This window comes from Physeter macrocephalus, chromosome 11 (genome assembly GCF_002837175.3).
Source record: "Physeter macrocephalus isolate SW-GA chromosome 11, ASM283717v5, whole genome shotgun sequence".
Lineage (NCBI taxonomy): Eukaryota > Metazoa > Chordata > Mammalia > Artiodactyla > Physeteridae > Physeter > Physeter macrocephalus.
The window spans coordinates 97315063-97331059 of record NC_041224.1 but is presented as its reverse complement, the minus strand read 5'-3'; the positions used below and the strand labels follow the sequence as shown (position 1 = coordinate 97331059).

General features: G+C 38.6%; 1 protein-coding gene across 8 annotated transcripts in view; it reads right to left on the bottom strand.

Moving 5' to 3' along the window:
* Window positions 1-3037: 3037 nt before the first annotated feature.
* The window catches only part of EXD1 (exonuclease 3'-5' domain containing 1), a 47933-nt gene continuing 34973 nt past the window's right edge, over window positions 3038-15997 (bottom strand). For 6 of the 8 annotated variants that reach the window (XM_028495462.2, XM_007111701.4, XM_007111700.3 and 3 more), the window contains 5 exons: window positions 13262-13366; window positions 13099-13179; window positions 10714-10857; window positions 9823-10014; window positions 3038-5169 (listed from right to left, as the gene is read on the bottom strand). In XM_028495462.2, the coding sequence (XP_028351263.1) occupies window positions 4510-5169; window positions 9823-10014; window positions 10714-10857; window positions 13099-13179; window positions 13262-13366 (1182 nt within the window). In that variant the 3' untranslated portion in view covers window positions 3038-4509. The remainder of the gene's footprint in view (window positions 5170-9822; window positions 10015-10713; window positions 10858-13098; window positions 13180-13261; window positions 13367-15997) is intronic. The other 2 variants (XM_028495463.2, XM_028495466.2) reach the window with 2 other exon arrangements.

Here is a 15997-nt window from a genome sequence, read left to right as displayed (position 1 = left end):
GCCTGCCGATGCAGGGGACACGGGTTCGTGCCCCGGTCCGGGAAGATCCCACATGCCGCGGAGCGGCTGGGCCTGTGAGCCATGGCCGCTGAGCTTGCGCGTCCGGAGCCTGCGCTCCGTAATGGGAGAGGCCACAACAGTGACAGGCCCGCGTAAAGAAAAAAAAAAAAGAAAAATCTAATTCTCTCGATGGTGCATCATTACTACAAAAATTGGAGTGGCTATATAATTGGTTAACACTTTTGAAAAGTAACTTAGCAAGAGCTGTAAAAAACAAAACCAAGAAAACCTCTTTGACCTACTTTTGGAATTTCATTCTGACAAAATGATTCAAAACACGGAAAAATCAGGAAATAAGGAATGGAAATACCCTGAATATACCAAAACAGAGCTAAGTAAACCATGGTGTATCCGCTTAGAAATATTATGTAGTCATAAAAATCTTGGGAATTCCTTGGCGGTCCAGTAGTTGGGACTCTGCGCTTTCACTGCCGAGGGCCCGGGTTTGATCCCTTGTTAGGGAACTAAGATCCCACAAGCCACGCAGCACAGCAAAAAAAAAAATCTTGGTACGTCCCTAGTGGCACAGTGGTTAAGAACCACCTGCCAATGCAGCGGACACGGGTTTGATACCTGGTCCGGGAAGATCCCACATGCCACGGAGCAACTAAGCCCGTGTGCCACAACTACTGAGCCTGCGCTCTAGAGCCCGCGAGCCACAGCTACTGAGCCTGCACGCCACAACTACCGAAGCCCACATGCCTAGAGCTCCGCAACGAGAAGCCACTTCCTGCGCATCACAAGGAAGAGTAGCCCCCGCTCGCTGCAACTAGAGAAAGCCCGTGCGCACCAATGAAGACCCAACGCGGCCAAAAATAAATATAAAAAAATATTTAAAAAAAATCTTTACGAAGGGTGTATAACAGCATAGGAAAACATTCATAGAGTGTATATATATATATATAACTATGTAAAGGGTAAAACCTATGCATAAACACTGACGTTAACAAAAATATTACCTGATTTTTCTGTTGGGTTAGAGAAATGAGTAAATTTTTTCTTTTTTTTCTTTTTTTTTTTTTTTGTTTGCAGTACGCGGGCCTCTCACTGTTGTGGCCTCTCCCGTTGCGGAGCACAGGCTCCGGACGCGCAGGCTCAGCGGCCATGGCTCACGGGCCCAGCCGCTCCGCGGCATGTGGGATCTTCCCGGACCGGGGCACGAACCCGTGTCCCCTGCATCGGCAGGCGGATTCTCAACAACTGCGCCACCAGGGAAGCCCTAGATTTTTTTTTATTTTCCAAATTCTATTTAATAGCATATTAATTTTAAAATGAAACATCTGTTTAAAATGTTGGTTGTTAGGATTATAAAATGGAGAAATACTTGATATAGAAAAAACAATAAATGTATTTACAGTATGGTTGTGATTGTGTGTGTGTAGAGATAGAGAATGAGAGAGAGGAAAAATTGAAAGAAAAGTGCCAAAATGCTAGGAAGGGTTGTATAATGTGGGATGATAGTTGAGTATTTTTTTCTCATTATTTTCTAAATTTTTCTGTAATGTATTTATTGATGTTACCTTTATAGTAAATGCCTTTTTGATAAGTACACCTGACCAATCACCCTCAGCTCCCCAAGTTTGCACCAAGCCTTATCTTGGCTTGCTGCTGTGACTTGCCTTGTGTCAAAACAACGACAGGCCTATAGTGTATTAAAATTCTTTTTTTTTTTTTTTGGCTGCGTTGGGTCTTCGTTGCTGTGCGTTAGCTTTCTCTAGTTGTGGCGAGCTGGGGCTACTCTTCATTGGGGTGCACAGACTTCTCATTGTGGTGGCTTCTCTTGTTGCAGAGCACAGGCTCTAGGTGCATGGGCTTCAGTAGTTGTGGCATGAAGGCTCCATAGTTGTGGCACGTGGGCTCTAGTGTGCGCGGGCTTCTGTAGTTGCAGTGCACGGGCTTAGTTGCTCCACGGCATGTGGGATCTTCCCGGACCAGGATCGAACCCATGTCCCTTGCATTGGCAGGTGGATTCTTAACCACTGCGCCACCAAGGAAGTCCCAGTGTATTAAAATTCTATTGTGTCATGTTAGGCTTTATCAAGCTCACAGCCAGATTGGAGGCAAAGCTGCTGCAATGATTTTTCATCCTATAGTTGAAAGAACACTGAATGGACCAAGAAGTAAGAAACACTGGTTCTATTCTCAGTGCAGCACTTTTCTTCAGGGAAGTCATTTAACTCTGTTTCTTAATTCCCAAATTAAAAGGATCAGATTGCTTGTGAGAATCTCTAACTGCAGATCATGTACAGAAAGGTCAGACCTGAGTAGGACAGATGCAGGAATTCAGTGTAGACTGAAGCAAGACTCCAAGAGTTTGGGAAAGCAGGCAGTATGGTTTATAAACTCTCAACTAGAAAAATATAGAGTAAGAACTCAACAATTAGTTGGGTCAGGAACCAAAGATTTTCCAAAATTCTGAGCAAAATTTAGATAAGAAATCTAAGTAATGGCACAGAGCACTAGCAACAGGGCTTGAATAACCCAGGGATTTTTTTTCACTCTATCCAGCAAAGGACAGAAGTTCATGGTTGGATCTGAGCACACGGAATTTAGGTAGGCACTCCAGGCTAGAATGAGAATATGGAGAAAAATGCAGTTCCAGTTATGTGACCGTTTCACTAAGAAAATACTGTGATGAAACCCGGAAGGCTCATTTAGTTCTGAGAGTCAAAGTACTTCTCAAATAGCAGTGTCCAATAGAACTTTCTGCAATGATGGAAATGTTCTATATCTGTGATGTTCAACATGGTAGCCACTGGGTACATGAAACTATTGAGTATTGGACATATAGCAAGTGCAACTGAGGAACTGAATTCTTAATTTTATTTCATTTTAATCAATTTAATTTTAAATTTCAATAGTCACATATAGCTACCATATTGAGCGGCACAGCAAAGGTCCAACAGAATCCTGTTGTTCTTTATTAGTCACAAAATACATAATGAAAGAAGAATCCTTTTTTTAAATATGAAGAACATCACATTTTTCTTTGTAGCCTGTATATTTACATGTATGTATGTATAAAAATTGTGTGTGGTATGGTTCCATAAGAAGCTAAATCAATTCTATGAATTTCACAGAAATTCATGCCCTTTCCAGAGTAAACCTAGATTAACCACTTTCTGGGCTCAACCTGAAAACACATTCACCCAGGATGAACCAGAAACCACCTTGGCCTCCAATGACCTTCTAAACTATGGACAAAGTGAGGGACAGCAACTGCAGGGCTGAGCTGACTGCTCTTAGTCCTGCCTTCATCTTAAGCTTAAACCAGATCTGGGCTCTGGGATTTGGAAGACACAGCTGTTCTTTCAGTGGTACTCATGATAGAATCGATGAGCACAGACAAGGATGTTCCTAATTATAGACTGTCCCTGTCTCCCCTAAGTAGTAGAGGCCTGTATAACAGTCAAATTACAGATTTCTAGGGAATTCCCTGGCAGTCTAATGGTTAGGGCTCGGTGCTTTCACTGATGTGGCCCAGGTTCATCCCTGGTCAGGGAACTAGGATCCCACAGGACGTGCAGCACCGCAAAAAAAAAAAAAAAAAGTTACAGATTTCTCACTGGATTCTAGACCTAGAAATCCAGACACATTCCAATTTATTCCTACCCTGACCCAATGAAGAAAAGTGAGAGATAACCTAATACCAAACATGTTTACTGGTTATTATACACAAAAGAATGAGCAACTTGCAAGTATTCAACATAAAAAGGGCTCAGTACAGGCTACCTTCCTTTCACCCTAAGAAGGCATACCAACTCCAGGCAAACAGAGTGGACTCAAACTTCAAGTTTACATAATAGACATACTCTAAAGAAGGCCCTGCTTTGTTAGGGAAATGGACAAAACTCTCTAAAAGTAAATGGAATGAAAAGAAATTAAAACTGGGATATTGATTCCTGTAATAACATAAACTATTGTTTGTCTATGACATAAGACAGACCAAACATTTAAAATTCAAAAATAAAGTTAATAGTTTTCATCTTATTGAGGTATAATTGACAAAGTTAATATTCTAAAATGGAAAAAAGTACAGGTAAAGTTGTCAGGTACTAATATTTTTAAACTTATGGCTAAGAGTTTTACCAACACCCTTCAAACCAGAAAAAACAACAAAAAATTTAAAGTATAGATTCTTCCAGACACTAAGTCCAAAATTTTTCCCTTCTTCAAATCCTTTAAACCCAAATTATGAGAAATAATTCAGTCTGGCCACAGGGAACATTTCTACACAGTGACATAATCAGAACATTTACTTCTTCCATTATTTAACTTATTCATTCCCATCCTAATCAAATTCCAAGAATATAGGAGTAAGCAAGAGGATATAATTTCCCCCAAAGCCTGTGACTAATGTACAACACAATAAACTTAAGCACTGAGGAAGGCCTTGATGGCAGAGGAAATAAGCCACCTTTATTGGCCTCAAGAACAAACTGCAGATCTCTAAGGCAGATTGGGAGAATCTGGATTTATCCAGGAATCAGTCTTCTCCAAAGCTGGGCAGGGAGGAAGTGTGGGAAGCACAGCTTTTCTAAAAGGATGAAAAATGTCACTTGGAGACACTCTGGTTTCCTGAGGAAGGGAAGGAGACACTAAAACATCTTGTTTTGTATATTTTAGATCTTCCTTGTTTTCCACCATCAGTAACTGTTCTATCTCCTCTTTCAAAGATAAATTTGTCTGAAACTCTTGTTTAGGTATCTTGAGGTATTCTTTTTGAGTTATTCTCTGGTCCTTAAACCCCTCTGACTCAGGGCAAATTCGTTTGTTACTGGAATCTTCACTGACTTCTTCCTTTATGGGAGGTAGATGTTGAGGTTCCGCTGTGGTTTGCTTACTCTTAGATTCTTCATTTAGCAAATTTACATCCTTGTGAGATGTAAAATGTGGAGCTTTATCTAGCCTAGAATTTTTACAAAGTAAGAAATCTCTTACTTTTCCCTCTTTCCCTGCTGTCTCTGTCATAGATTTCTTTGGATGTAGTTCTGTCCTTATTAGGAGTCCCTGTTCATTTACTCTATATTCTTTTGCAGCTCTCTCTCTGCGCTGTCTCTGGAAGTCCTTGAGTTGAAGCAGTTCCTCTGGGAGCTCCATACATGTAAGCTAAGAAAAGAAAATGAACACAAGTCTACTATAACTAAATTTCTGAATATAGTCCTTAAAATCACTTTAAAATCACTTCTAAACTCAGTATTTGACAAGCAAGGGTCTATTCAAATGTGTTCTTATAGCACCCTCTAGTGTCTTCAACTATAGTAGTACGATTTTTCAAGTAATTTAAATATTTTGAATCCAATTTTGTGTGTATGTTGTGCATGTGTGTATGTATAAAGATTATACAATGAAAAGTAAGGGTCCATTCCAACCTCGCCCCAACTGCCTTAGCAGGTGCAGCCTCTAAAAAGCAGCTTCTTCTGTAGCCTCCAGACAGTCTTTGCATATATGATCACTTACTAAATATTTATCTATTCATTGGATTACATTTTTCAATTTTTATTTTCCCCCAACTTTTTATTTTGATAACTCTTTCTAAAATTATTTTATACAAATGGTTACATAATATTATATATTCTTCTTCTTGATTTTTCCAACTAAAAAATCTGTCTTGGAGATTTTTCCATATTGGCAATTTTAATGGCTGTATGGATATACCATAGTTTGTTTAACCAAACCCTTGTGGATGGATATTTGGGTTGTCTTCAGTATTTTGTCATTACATAAATGCTACAATAAAGAATATATTAAGAAAATGTCCTCTTTGTTACATGAGGCAAATAATTTTTCCTAGGTTGCTTGCCCTTTGACTTTGTTCACAGTATTTTCGCCATACAAAATTTTTAAAGTCATATTTATTCATCTTTTATGAGTTCTGAGTATTTCTGTGTTGCATAGAAAAGCATTTCCTCATACAACTCAATAGCAAAAAAGCAAATACTCTAATTTAAAAGTGAGCAAAGGACCTGAATAGATAATTTTCCAAAGAAGATATTTAGATGGCCAACAGGTACAAGAAAAGGTGCTCGAAGTCACTAGTTATCAGGGAAATGCAAGTCAAAACCACAATGAGGTGTTACTAACACCTATTAAGATGGCTATTATCAAAGACAGATAACAAGTGTTGGTGAGAATGTGGAGAAAAGGGAACTCATATGCTGTTGATCGGAATGTAAATCGATGCAATTTACATTCCCATGTAAAACAGTGGAAAACAACGTGGATGTTCCTCAAAAAATTAAAAATAGAACTACTATATGGTCCAGCAATCCCACGTCTGGGTACATATCTGAAGCATATGAAAACAGGATCGCAAAGACATATGTACATTCCCTTGTTCACTGCATCATAATTCACAATAGTCACAATATGTAAACAACCTGTATCTATCAACAGATAAATGGATAAGGATGTGATGTATATACATTATACAATACAATATTCTATACAATAGAATATTATTCAGCCATAAAAAAGAAGGCAGTCCTGCCATCTGCAACAGTATGTTTGAACCTGGAGGGTATTATGCTAAGTGAAATAAGCCAGACAAAGACAAAAACTGCACAGTATCACTTATATATGAAATCTTATAACAAAAACAAAAATCTGATTTCATAAAAACAGAGAATAGAATGGTGGTTCCCAGGGGTTGAGGGAGAGGAAAATGGGGAGATGTAGGTCAGAGGGTACAAACTTTCAGTTATAAGAAGAATAAGTTCTGAGGATCTAATGCACAGCATGGTTACTGCAGTTAATAGTTCAGTATTATATACTTGAAAGTTTCTGAGAGTAGATCTTAAGCATTCTCACTACATAAAAAAAAGTTAGCTATGAGGTGATGGATGTTAGTTATCTTGATCTTGGTAGTCATTCCACAATGTATATCAAATCATCATGATGTACACTTTAAATATACACAATTAATTTTGTCAACTATTCCTCAGTAAAGTTGGGGGAGGGGACACATTCCCTACTGTGACATAATTTTCTTTTAATACTTTTTAAAAATATTTATTTATTTATTTATTTATTTACTTATTTATTTAGCTGCGCTGGGTCTTGGTTGCAGCACATGGGATCATCTTCATTGCCACATGTGGGATCTAGTTCCCTGACCAGGGATGGAACCCGGGCCCCCTGCTTTGGGAGTGCGGAGTCTTAGCCACTGGACCACCAGGGAAGTCCCAATACTTTTTTTCCAATACTTTTATAATTCTAGTTCTTACATAAATACTTGACCCATGGGATTTATTTTGGTGTAGCAGAAAGGGATAACAATCCAACTCTGATTCTCCTCCCCCACAATAGTTAGTCAATTGCCTGAGGCCATTTACTAAATACTTATCTTTTTCTCGTTGATTGGAAATTCCACCTTTATCTCAACCATTACTGATATATATGAGATCTATTTCTGGGTTCTCTATTCCATCGATCTGCCTATACATGTACTGCTCATATTTAGTGTAGACATATATGTTTTAATATCTGACAGGACTATTCTTATTTATGCTTATTTATCTCTATAAACACTATAATCACAGTTTGCCAAAGTAATTATGGCTTTAGCATTTTTCTTAAAAGAAAGTTAAATTTAAAAGTTAATTTAGGGGGCTTCCCTGGTGGCGCAGTGGTTAAGAACCCACCTGCCAATGCAGGAGACACGGGTTCGAGCCCTGGCCCGGGAAGATCCCACATGCCGTGGAGCAATTAAGCCCGTGCGCCACAACTACTGAGCCTGCGCTCTAGAGCCCACGAGTCACAACTACTGAGCCCACGTGCCACAACTACTGAAGCCCCCACACCTAGAGCCTGTGCTCCACAACAAGAGAAGCCACCGCAATGAGAAGCCCGCGCACTGCAACGAAGCGTAGCCCCTGCTCACTGCAATTAGAGAAAGCCCGCGCACAGCAACAAAGACCCAATGCAACCAAAAAAATAAATAATAAATTAATTTTTTAAAAAAGGTTAATTTAGGAATAACTGATTGCCAAAAATAGTGTCCCCCATTCATTTAAGTCCTCTTTTACGCCATTCAGTAATACTTTAACATTTTTTTCATCTCTATATTTCACATTTCTTGTTAGATTTATTTCTAGATAATCTATTTTTTGTTACAATTATAAATTAATTTTTTCCCCCATTATATTCTGTAGTTGTGTATAGGGATATAGGAAAGCTATTAAATTTTATGTTATATTTGTACCCATTTTACTGAACTACCTTTTTGTTTGTGGCAGTCTTTTTCAATTGATTCTCTTCAGTGTTCAGGTATATCATAGGCAAGTCATCATTCCTATTCCTCCTGTTCAATTTTTTTTTTTTTCTCCTGTTCAATTTTTATAGTTCATCTTTTTTTTTTTTCTAACCTCACTGGCTAATAGCTTCAGAAACTACTAAAGTAGTGGTGATAGTCACCATTTCTGTATATTTCTTGATATTGATGTTCCCAATCAAATATTAGGTAGTCTTCTTGCCTGAGATATATGTCTTATCATGTTAAAGTACCTATTCCAACTTTAATAAATAATGTATATAGAATATTATCAAATTTTTTCAGCAATAAACAGTGAGAGCAAAATATTAAAAAGTTAAAAAATTGTCCTTGGCTTTACAATGATAAATGAAAAACATTAATATTCTCCAATCAAGCAAACTATGAAAGGATTTTTACATTACTCTTTTTTTGTGTGTGTATGGTGTGCGGGCCTCCCTCTGCTGCGGCCTCTCCCGTTGCGGAGCACAGGCTCCGGACGCGCAGGCTCAGCGGCCATGGCTCACGGGCCCAGCCGCTCCGCGGCATGTGGGATCCTCCCAGACCGGGGCGCGAACCCGGTTCCCCTGCATCGGCAGGCGGACGCGCAACCACTGCGCCACCAGGGAAGCCCCCTACATTACTCTTTTCTTGTTAAACAGTGAGAGCAAAATATAAAAAAGTTACAAAATAACTTTTTCAGCATTTATGAGATAATCATAACTTTCTTGGTCCTAATAAAATAATTTAATATAGTATTAAATATTAATATAATATTAAACCATGCTTGTAACTAGAATCCAGAGACACATTAATAGAAAAGTATAATACATCTAAGTGGAGTTTGTACCAAAAATGCTATTATTTTATTTAGGATTTTGCATCAGTATTCCTAAATGAGAATTGTTTATAGCAGTAGCCTGTGAACTTTTTATGTAAGGAGTCAAATAGTAAATATTTTAGGCTTTGTAAGCCACAAACATGGCTTTTGCATACTTTTTTTTTTTTTAAACAATCCTTTAAGACTATAAAAATCATTCTTAGCTTGTGAGCTTTACAAAAATAGGCCATGGGCCAGATTTGGCCTAATGCAATAGTTTGCCAACAATGTAACTTTTCTTATATTGTGCTGGCTTCATAAAAATAACTAATGAAATTTACCCTTTCTTTGAAAGATATATTTACTGGAAACATAACTTAATATTGTGAGAAAATTGGTACAATATTTAAGAAAGGAGTTAGGGCATCTAGCACATCAACTTTTAGTTTTATTGAAATGCACATCACCAGTTGCATCATATGAAATAAATGTCAGTGATCATAAAAAATATATATATATTGTAAAAAAGTGCTTAAGGAGCTGAATTAAGCCCAAGCTATAGCCGCTTCAAGAATATTTATCATCAAGTCTGCTGAAAGAAATTTGGTGCAGCTGTGAAGAGTGGGTATCACTGTGGCCCCCATAAGGACACAGAGGTCCTGAAAACACAGCCACAGAGAGTGGCACCTACCTCCATGCCTCCCAGCCAGTCTGCAGACCCTTTTCGGTAGGTGTTTAGGTACCCGTCCACCAGGGTAGTTAGATCAGACATCATTTCATCTAGGAGTACCAAGCGAAGGGGGAGCAGGTAGGTAGCTTCCAGGGCCAAAATTTTTAGCAAAGAGGGTGAAATAGGTCGTGTGAACCATAGTTCTGGGTTTTCCTAGAGACACCAAAACAATTTCTCTGAATAGTAAGCAAATCTTTAAAGAAAATAATGGTTTATCTAAGTGCTGCTTAACTTAAATCACCATTACTGTCATTTTCTTCAATTATTACCTTCTACTTTCACATTATGGCTAGCCTTCTGAGAATATACACACATACACATACACACACTCACTGTGTGTATACAGTGAGTGTGTGTATGTGATGGGGGAAAGATGTGGGGAGGGAGGGAGGGAAGAAGAGACAGAGAGAGAGAGAGATCAGGGCTTCTCATTCAAAACTGGAGGCAGCAGGACTGATTAGGTTATATGGCCAAAATTGCAGCCAATACTGTCATGACCTAAGTTTGCATGCAAGGCTATTAGAAGCTGAAGAAAATCTATCTTACTTTGGGAGAAATAATCGGCATGATTTTTGTTCCACTGCCTTAATCCAAATTCCCAATAAAATCCCCACTTGTCCAACTTGAAAATTTATCTCAGAGTACTTTTTAATTGATAACCAACAAATCTGGATGCTGGCTTTTTTCCACTTGAGACCACAAACAAACTGTTCCCATTTGGAACAACTAAGATTTTGGCAATGTTCATACGCTTACACAGCAGCTGTCATTTCTCTATATAATATGCTGATAATCCCACTCACAAGACACTTGAAAATAGTAATGTTATATGGGACATACGTTAATACACACCCGAATCAGTTTTTGTCTCTCTTCCAGAAAGGAGAGATATTTAGGGGCTATTTTAAGGTGTCTGATTAAACTCTCCTGTAAAGTACTAATGCAGTTTGGAAGAAAGCCGCCTGTTTCCATGGAAAATTGAAGGACATCTGCTACCTGTGGCATTAAAAAAAGACAAACAGACCAGTCTGTAGGATATATACAGAGAGCTATCTCATGACAGAAATAGCAGAAATACATTTAGAGAAACATCTTTAAATACCATTTTTCCCAAGGACCCACATGATAGACAATGCCATTAGAAAATTTAAAGTTGTTAGGTTATCTTATTCTGAAAAATTAGAAAAAAAAAAAGAAAAGAAAAAGGATCACCCAACTTTAATGTGTCCCTGTCTATTTTCTTTTCCACTTCTTTTATTTGCCTGCCTTATGATTATTTATTACTCTTTGGTGCCTTCAAGGAATGGGGAAAGGAAGATAAAATTAAAGAATTACCTCTACTTACTAGCAACTCTGGTAAACTTTTGGTAAGGAAAGCTAATAAAATTAAGAATTGGAATCATTATTTGTCTGTGTGTGGTAGGCTAAATAACAGCCCCCAAATATATCCACATCCTAATTCCTGGACCTGTGAATGTTATCTTAAATGGCGAAATGGACTTTGCTGCTGTGATTAGTTAAGGATATTGAGATAGGGAGATTAACTTGAATTATCCAGATGGGCCCTAAATGTAATCACAAGTATTCTTTTTAACATCTTTATTGGAGTATAATTGCTTTACAATGGTGTGTTAGTTTCTGCTTTACAACAAAGTGATCAGTTATACATATGTTCCCAAGACAGGCAGAGGGAGATTTTACTAGTCAGAAGAGAAGGTGATGTGATGATGAAAGCAGAGATTGGTACACTGTGAAGATGGAAGGAGCTACAAGCCAAAGAACACAGGTGAAAGCTGAAAAGCAAGGAAACAGACTGTCCTCTCAGAGCCTCCAGAAGAAACCAGCCCTGCTGACACCTTGACTTTCACCCAGTGCAAATGATTTCAGACGTCTGACCTCCAGAACGGTAAGAGTAAGTTTATGTTTTAAGCCACAAAATTTGTGATGATTAGTTACAACAGCAATAGGAAACTAATACACTGTGTTAAAGGAAGACAAATTGAAATAATTCTGAATTCCTGCTTCTTGTACTATGAAAATCTGAAAAGAAAAATATGGAAAGATATGCCAATGTCTTCATTAGACAATACATATGAGGTCTAATCAAGAAGCCTGATGGCCTCAAGGGAACAATGAGCAATTTTCTTACATTTTGGAGTAAGCATAGAAGCAATCTCTATATAGTGAATGCTCTTGAAAGAAGAACCCAAAGGAACACGTAAACAAGAGAATTGGCACAAAGTTCATTATAAGCAGATACATAAAGAGCAAACTTAAACCACATACAATAACATAAAGTTGAACTTTTAGGAATTTCTGTTAAAAAATAATTGGCTAACTCATTATTTTAACCCCTCTCCAAAGGCTCTAGGTTTATATATTCAAGATCTCCCTTTCATGGCATTAACCTAGAAGACTAGAAGAACTTAAAGAATACATAATGAAAACTAGTGGGTTTATGGCTCTCACAACCAAACCAGAAACCCAGATCTAGTATAATCTAGGAATTTCTCATTTCTCTAGGTCCTTCATTTTATTTATTTTTATTTTTTTGCAGTACGTGGGCCTCTCGCTGCTGTGGCCTCTCCCGTTGAGGAGCACAGGCTCCGGACGCGCAGGCTCAGTGGCCATGGCTCATGGGCCCAGCCGCTCCGCGGCATGTGGGATCTTCCCAGACCGGGGCACGAACCCGTGTGCCCTGCATCAGCAGGCGGACTCTCAACCACTGCGCCACCAGGGAAGCCCTCTAGGTCCTTTAGATCAGAGAAAAACTGCTTATCTTCAGGCTATCTGGGGCCAGTATAGGATTTGGGGGAACATCTAGGACAACCTGCATCCCTGAGCTAGATGCCAATTAGCCATTAGCCTTAACTGATACATATGTGGTAAAGGCATAGACGTGACTGACTGTCCACCTCACAGTAAGAATCCATGTCCGATTTCCAAATGACCCCAAAATTGTTTGAGTTTCTGAATGCTACAGACTATGGAGCTTGCTTCTTATTTGAAAATTTCTGGAGCAAAATGAAGGGAAAAAACCCTAAATAATTATAAGTAACTTTTCTCCAGTACTTCTTCAGTGCACCAAATGTTCTCACATATTGTACAAACATCTTACATGAGAAGTGGGAAGGAATGAGGCACACACAAGAAGACTTTCAATCATTCATCAGACAAGGCCTATTTTCTACAGGAGCTATATACACTGCATTGATTCCAGTGTTTCCCTGCATGTACCTGGGTGTCAAAGACATTATTCAGCAAAATTCCATACTGATGAGAGAGGCAATCAGAAAGCCAACGACAATCATGGATAACCTAAGGAATCAGAAGACAGAGACAGAGTTATTAGAACCTGGCTGTTATTCTTACTAGCAGATGAATCAACTTACACACTCACCTTCAAAATTCTCTTGTCTTCTAATACCATCTGAAGTCCATTGCTGAAAGCACGACTTCCCAGAAGAAAAATGTCAAATAAGTAAACTCGCCTATTTGTGGCCACCTACAACAGACCATCCAGACACACATAAGAACTAGGGAAGGGGATCTGAGGATCAAGAAAGGCATGTGAAAAATATTTAACAGCCTCATCTTTAAAGTAAACAATAGGCACTCATTGATTCTTAGGGAAAACAGGTTTAAATTTACCTTAAGTAAAAAAAAACAAAACACAAAAACACTATCACTGTGATTTTCAAAAGGAAAGAAAAGGACAAGCTAGTACTTTAGCCTTTAGCTTTTTTTTTCCTTTAATGCTTTATGTCTCACCTGTGGCATTCTAAAATCCAGGAATTATAGGTTTAAGGGAAATGAACAATATTTCACTCTCGATAACACCAAAGGCTATTTCTCTGAGTTCCATAATATGCATGATTGTGTTGGGTGTTACATAAAATTACTCATAAGAGAAGATCCCTGTCCTCCAGCAGTTTAAAACAGGCAACAAATACACTGGCACAAATGGTAGGATGTGAAATACTGTCATTTTGATCAATTTTATACAATTATAAGTATTATAGGTTGTTTCTGATCATAAAAGTACAGAGGCCGTACAGCTGGATAATCTACTGAATCAAAGAATGAAGGCAAGAACAGATCCAAATAGGTCTAGACAGCCAGCCACAGGACAGTCAGATGCCATCTTTGTCATTTCAGGAGCTAACTATTGATACAGCTACAATTACCAGGCCTACCAGGCACCCATTCTCAGATCTTTCACATTGTTTGCCAAAATTTGACACCTGAAATAGTCAATCCCTGCTTTTCCTCTACCTCTTTAATTGTAAAAATTGAATAGACACATTATAGAAGTTTGGAAAATAATTCTCTGCTAGACTGAAAACTCTGTGAGAGAAGAGATTATGTCAGATTCACCACTCGTAACTGAAGCAACCACTAGAACAGAGCCAGGCACATAGACAGCTGTTATCCATCTCTTCAGTGAATCATGCCACACAACACCCCCTTGCATTTTTTCATATAAAAAATTATAACACTCTAATAATATGCATTCAAATCTATATCCCACTTCTTCTTTTCATAAACTTTCAAACATTTTTCTATGCTGCATTTGTTATCGATTTTGACAGCCACATAAGATCTATCAAATGTACTGTAATGTCTGCTACTGTTAACTAAGTGGCTTCTGATTTTTCACCACTATAAATGATGCCAAAATGAATAGGTTCTCACAGAAATTTTTCTTCACGTTTTGAATTATTTAGGATAGATTCCCAGAAACAGCCCTGAGAAGTAGGCCAAAGGACAAAAAAACCTTTGAGACTCTTAAAAAAATATTTGCTACCTTAAGACATAATATTATACCTGAAAATATCTGACCACAGATGAAGTTTACATTTAAATAATTTAAAGGTAAAGAAAAGCAGTGGGAGGGACTTCCCTGGTGGTGCAGTGGTTAAGAATCCACCTGCCAGTGTGGCGGACACGGGTTCGAGCCCTGGTCCGGGAAGATCCCAGATGCCACAGAGCAACTAAGCCCGTATGCCAGAACTACTGAGCCTGCGCTCTAGAGCCCATGAGCCACAACTACTGAGCCCATGCATCACAACTACTGAAGCCCACGTACCTAGAGCCTGTGCTCTGCAACAACAGAAGCCACCGCAAATGAGAAGCTCGCACACCGCAGTGAAGAGTAGCCCCAGCTTGCCTCAACTAGAGAAAGCCCGCACGCAGCAATGAAGACACAATGCAGCCAAAAAAAAAAAAAAAGAAAAGCAGTGGGAAATACTGACAGAAAGAAAGCAGATTAGAAAAAACAGAACAAAGAAAGAAACACAAAATGAAAATAAAGGTTTAGGAATTAAAGGTGACAGATACTGAGGAAAGTGAGGAGCTGGAAATAGAGGGATAGGCTGGAGGTCTGTATGTGAAGAAGTAAGCCTCCAAGTTATCCCTTCCCACTCCCACGGAGGACAGAAGATATATTCTCTGGATAAATCCAACAAGGGAGGCTCTAGGGTTGGGAATATAAGATATAGAAGGGGGCAGACGTTTGGTAATGGACTGAAAAATGAGTCTGCACACAATTGTGAGCCTCCAGACCTTTTCCCTTGTAGCTTCCAGCTTGATACCACCAGCCTGTATTGGAACAGGAGGATAGAGGGCTCCAGGGAAGATGGCTTCAAGACAAAGATGCAGCACAGATTATCGGGATAGATGTAAGCATGTGAAAAACTACATTGAGGGGAAAATATGGGAAGGCTTCGTCACAAATGAAAGGAAAACAAAGCTAGTAAGATGAGGCAATTATAAATTCTATGAAAAACAAAAAGTTGGGCACGAAAAGAAACAATCTTACTGGCCCAACAAGGAGCAATGGTTACATAGCCATAATCACATATAGCCTGAATCCTGTCTTAATCAAACATTGGGATATAACTTCCCCCCAAAAAAATACCAAAAACACTAATTTGAAAACATACATGCACCCCAATGTTCATAGCAGCATTATTTACAATAGCCAAGACGTGGAAACAACCTAAGTGTTCATCAGCAGACGAAGGGATAAAGAAGATGTGGTATATATATATACAATGGAATACTACTCATCCATAAAAACGAATGAAATTTTGCCATTTGCAGCAACATGGATGGACTTGGAGGACATTATGCT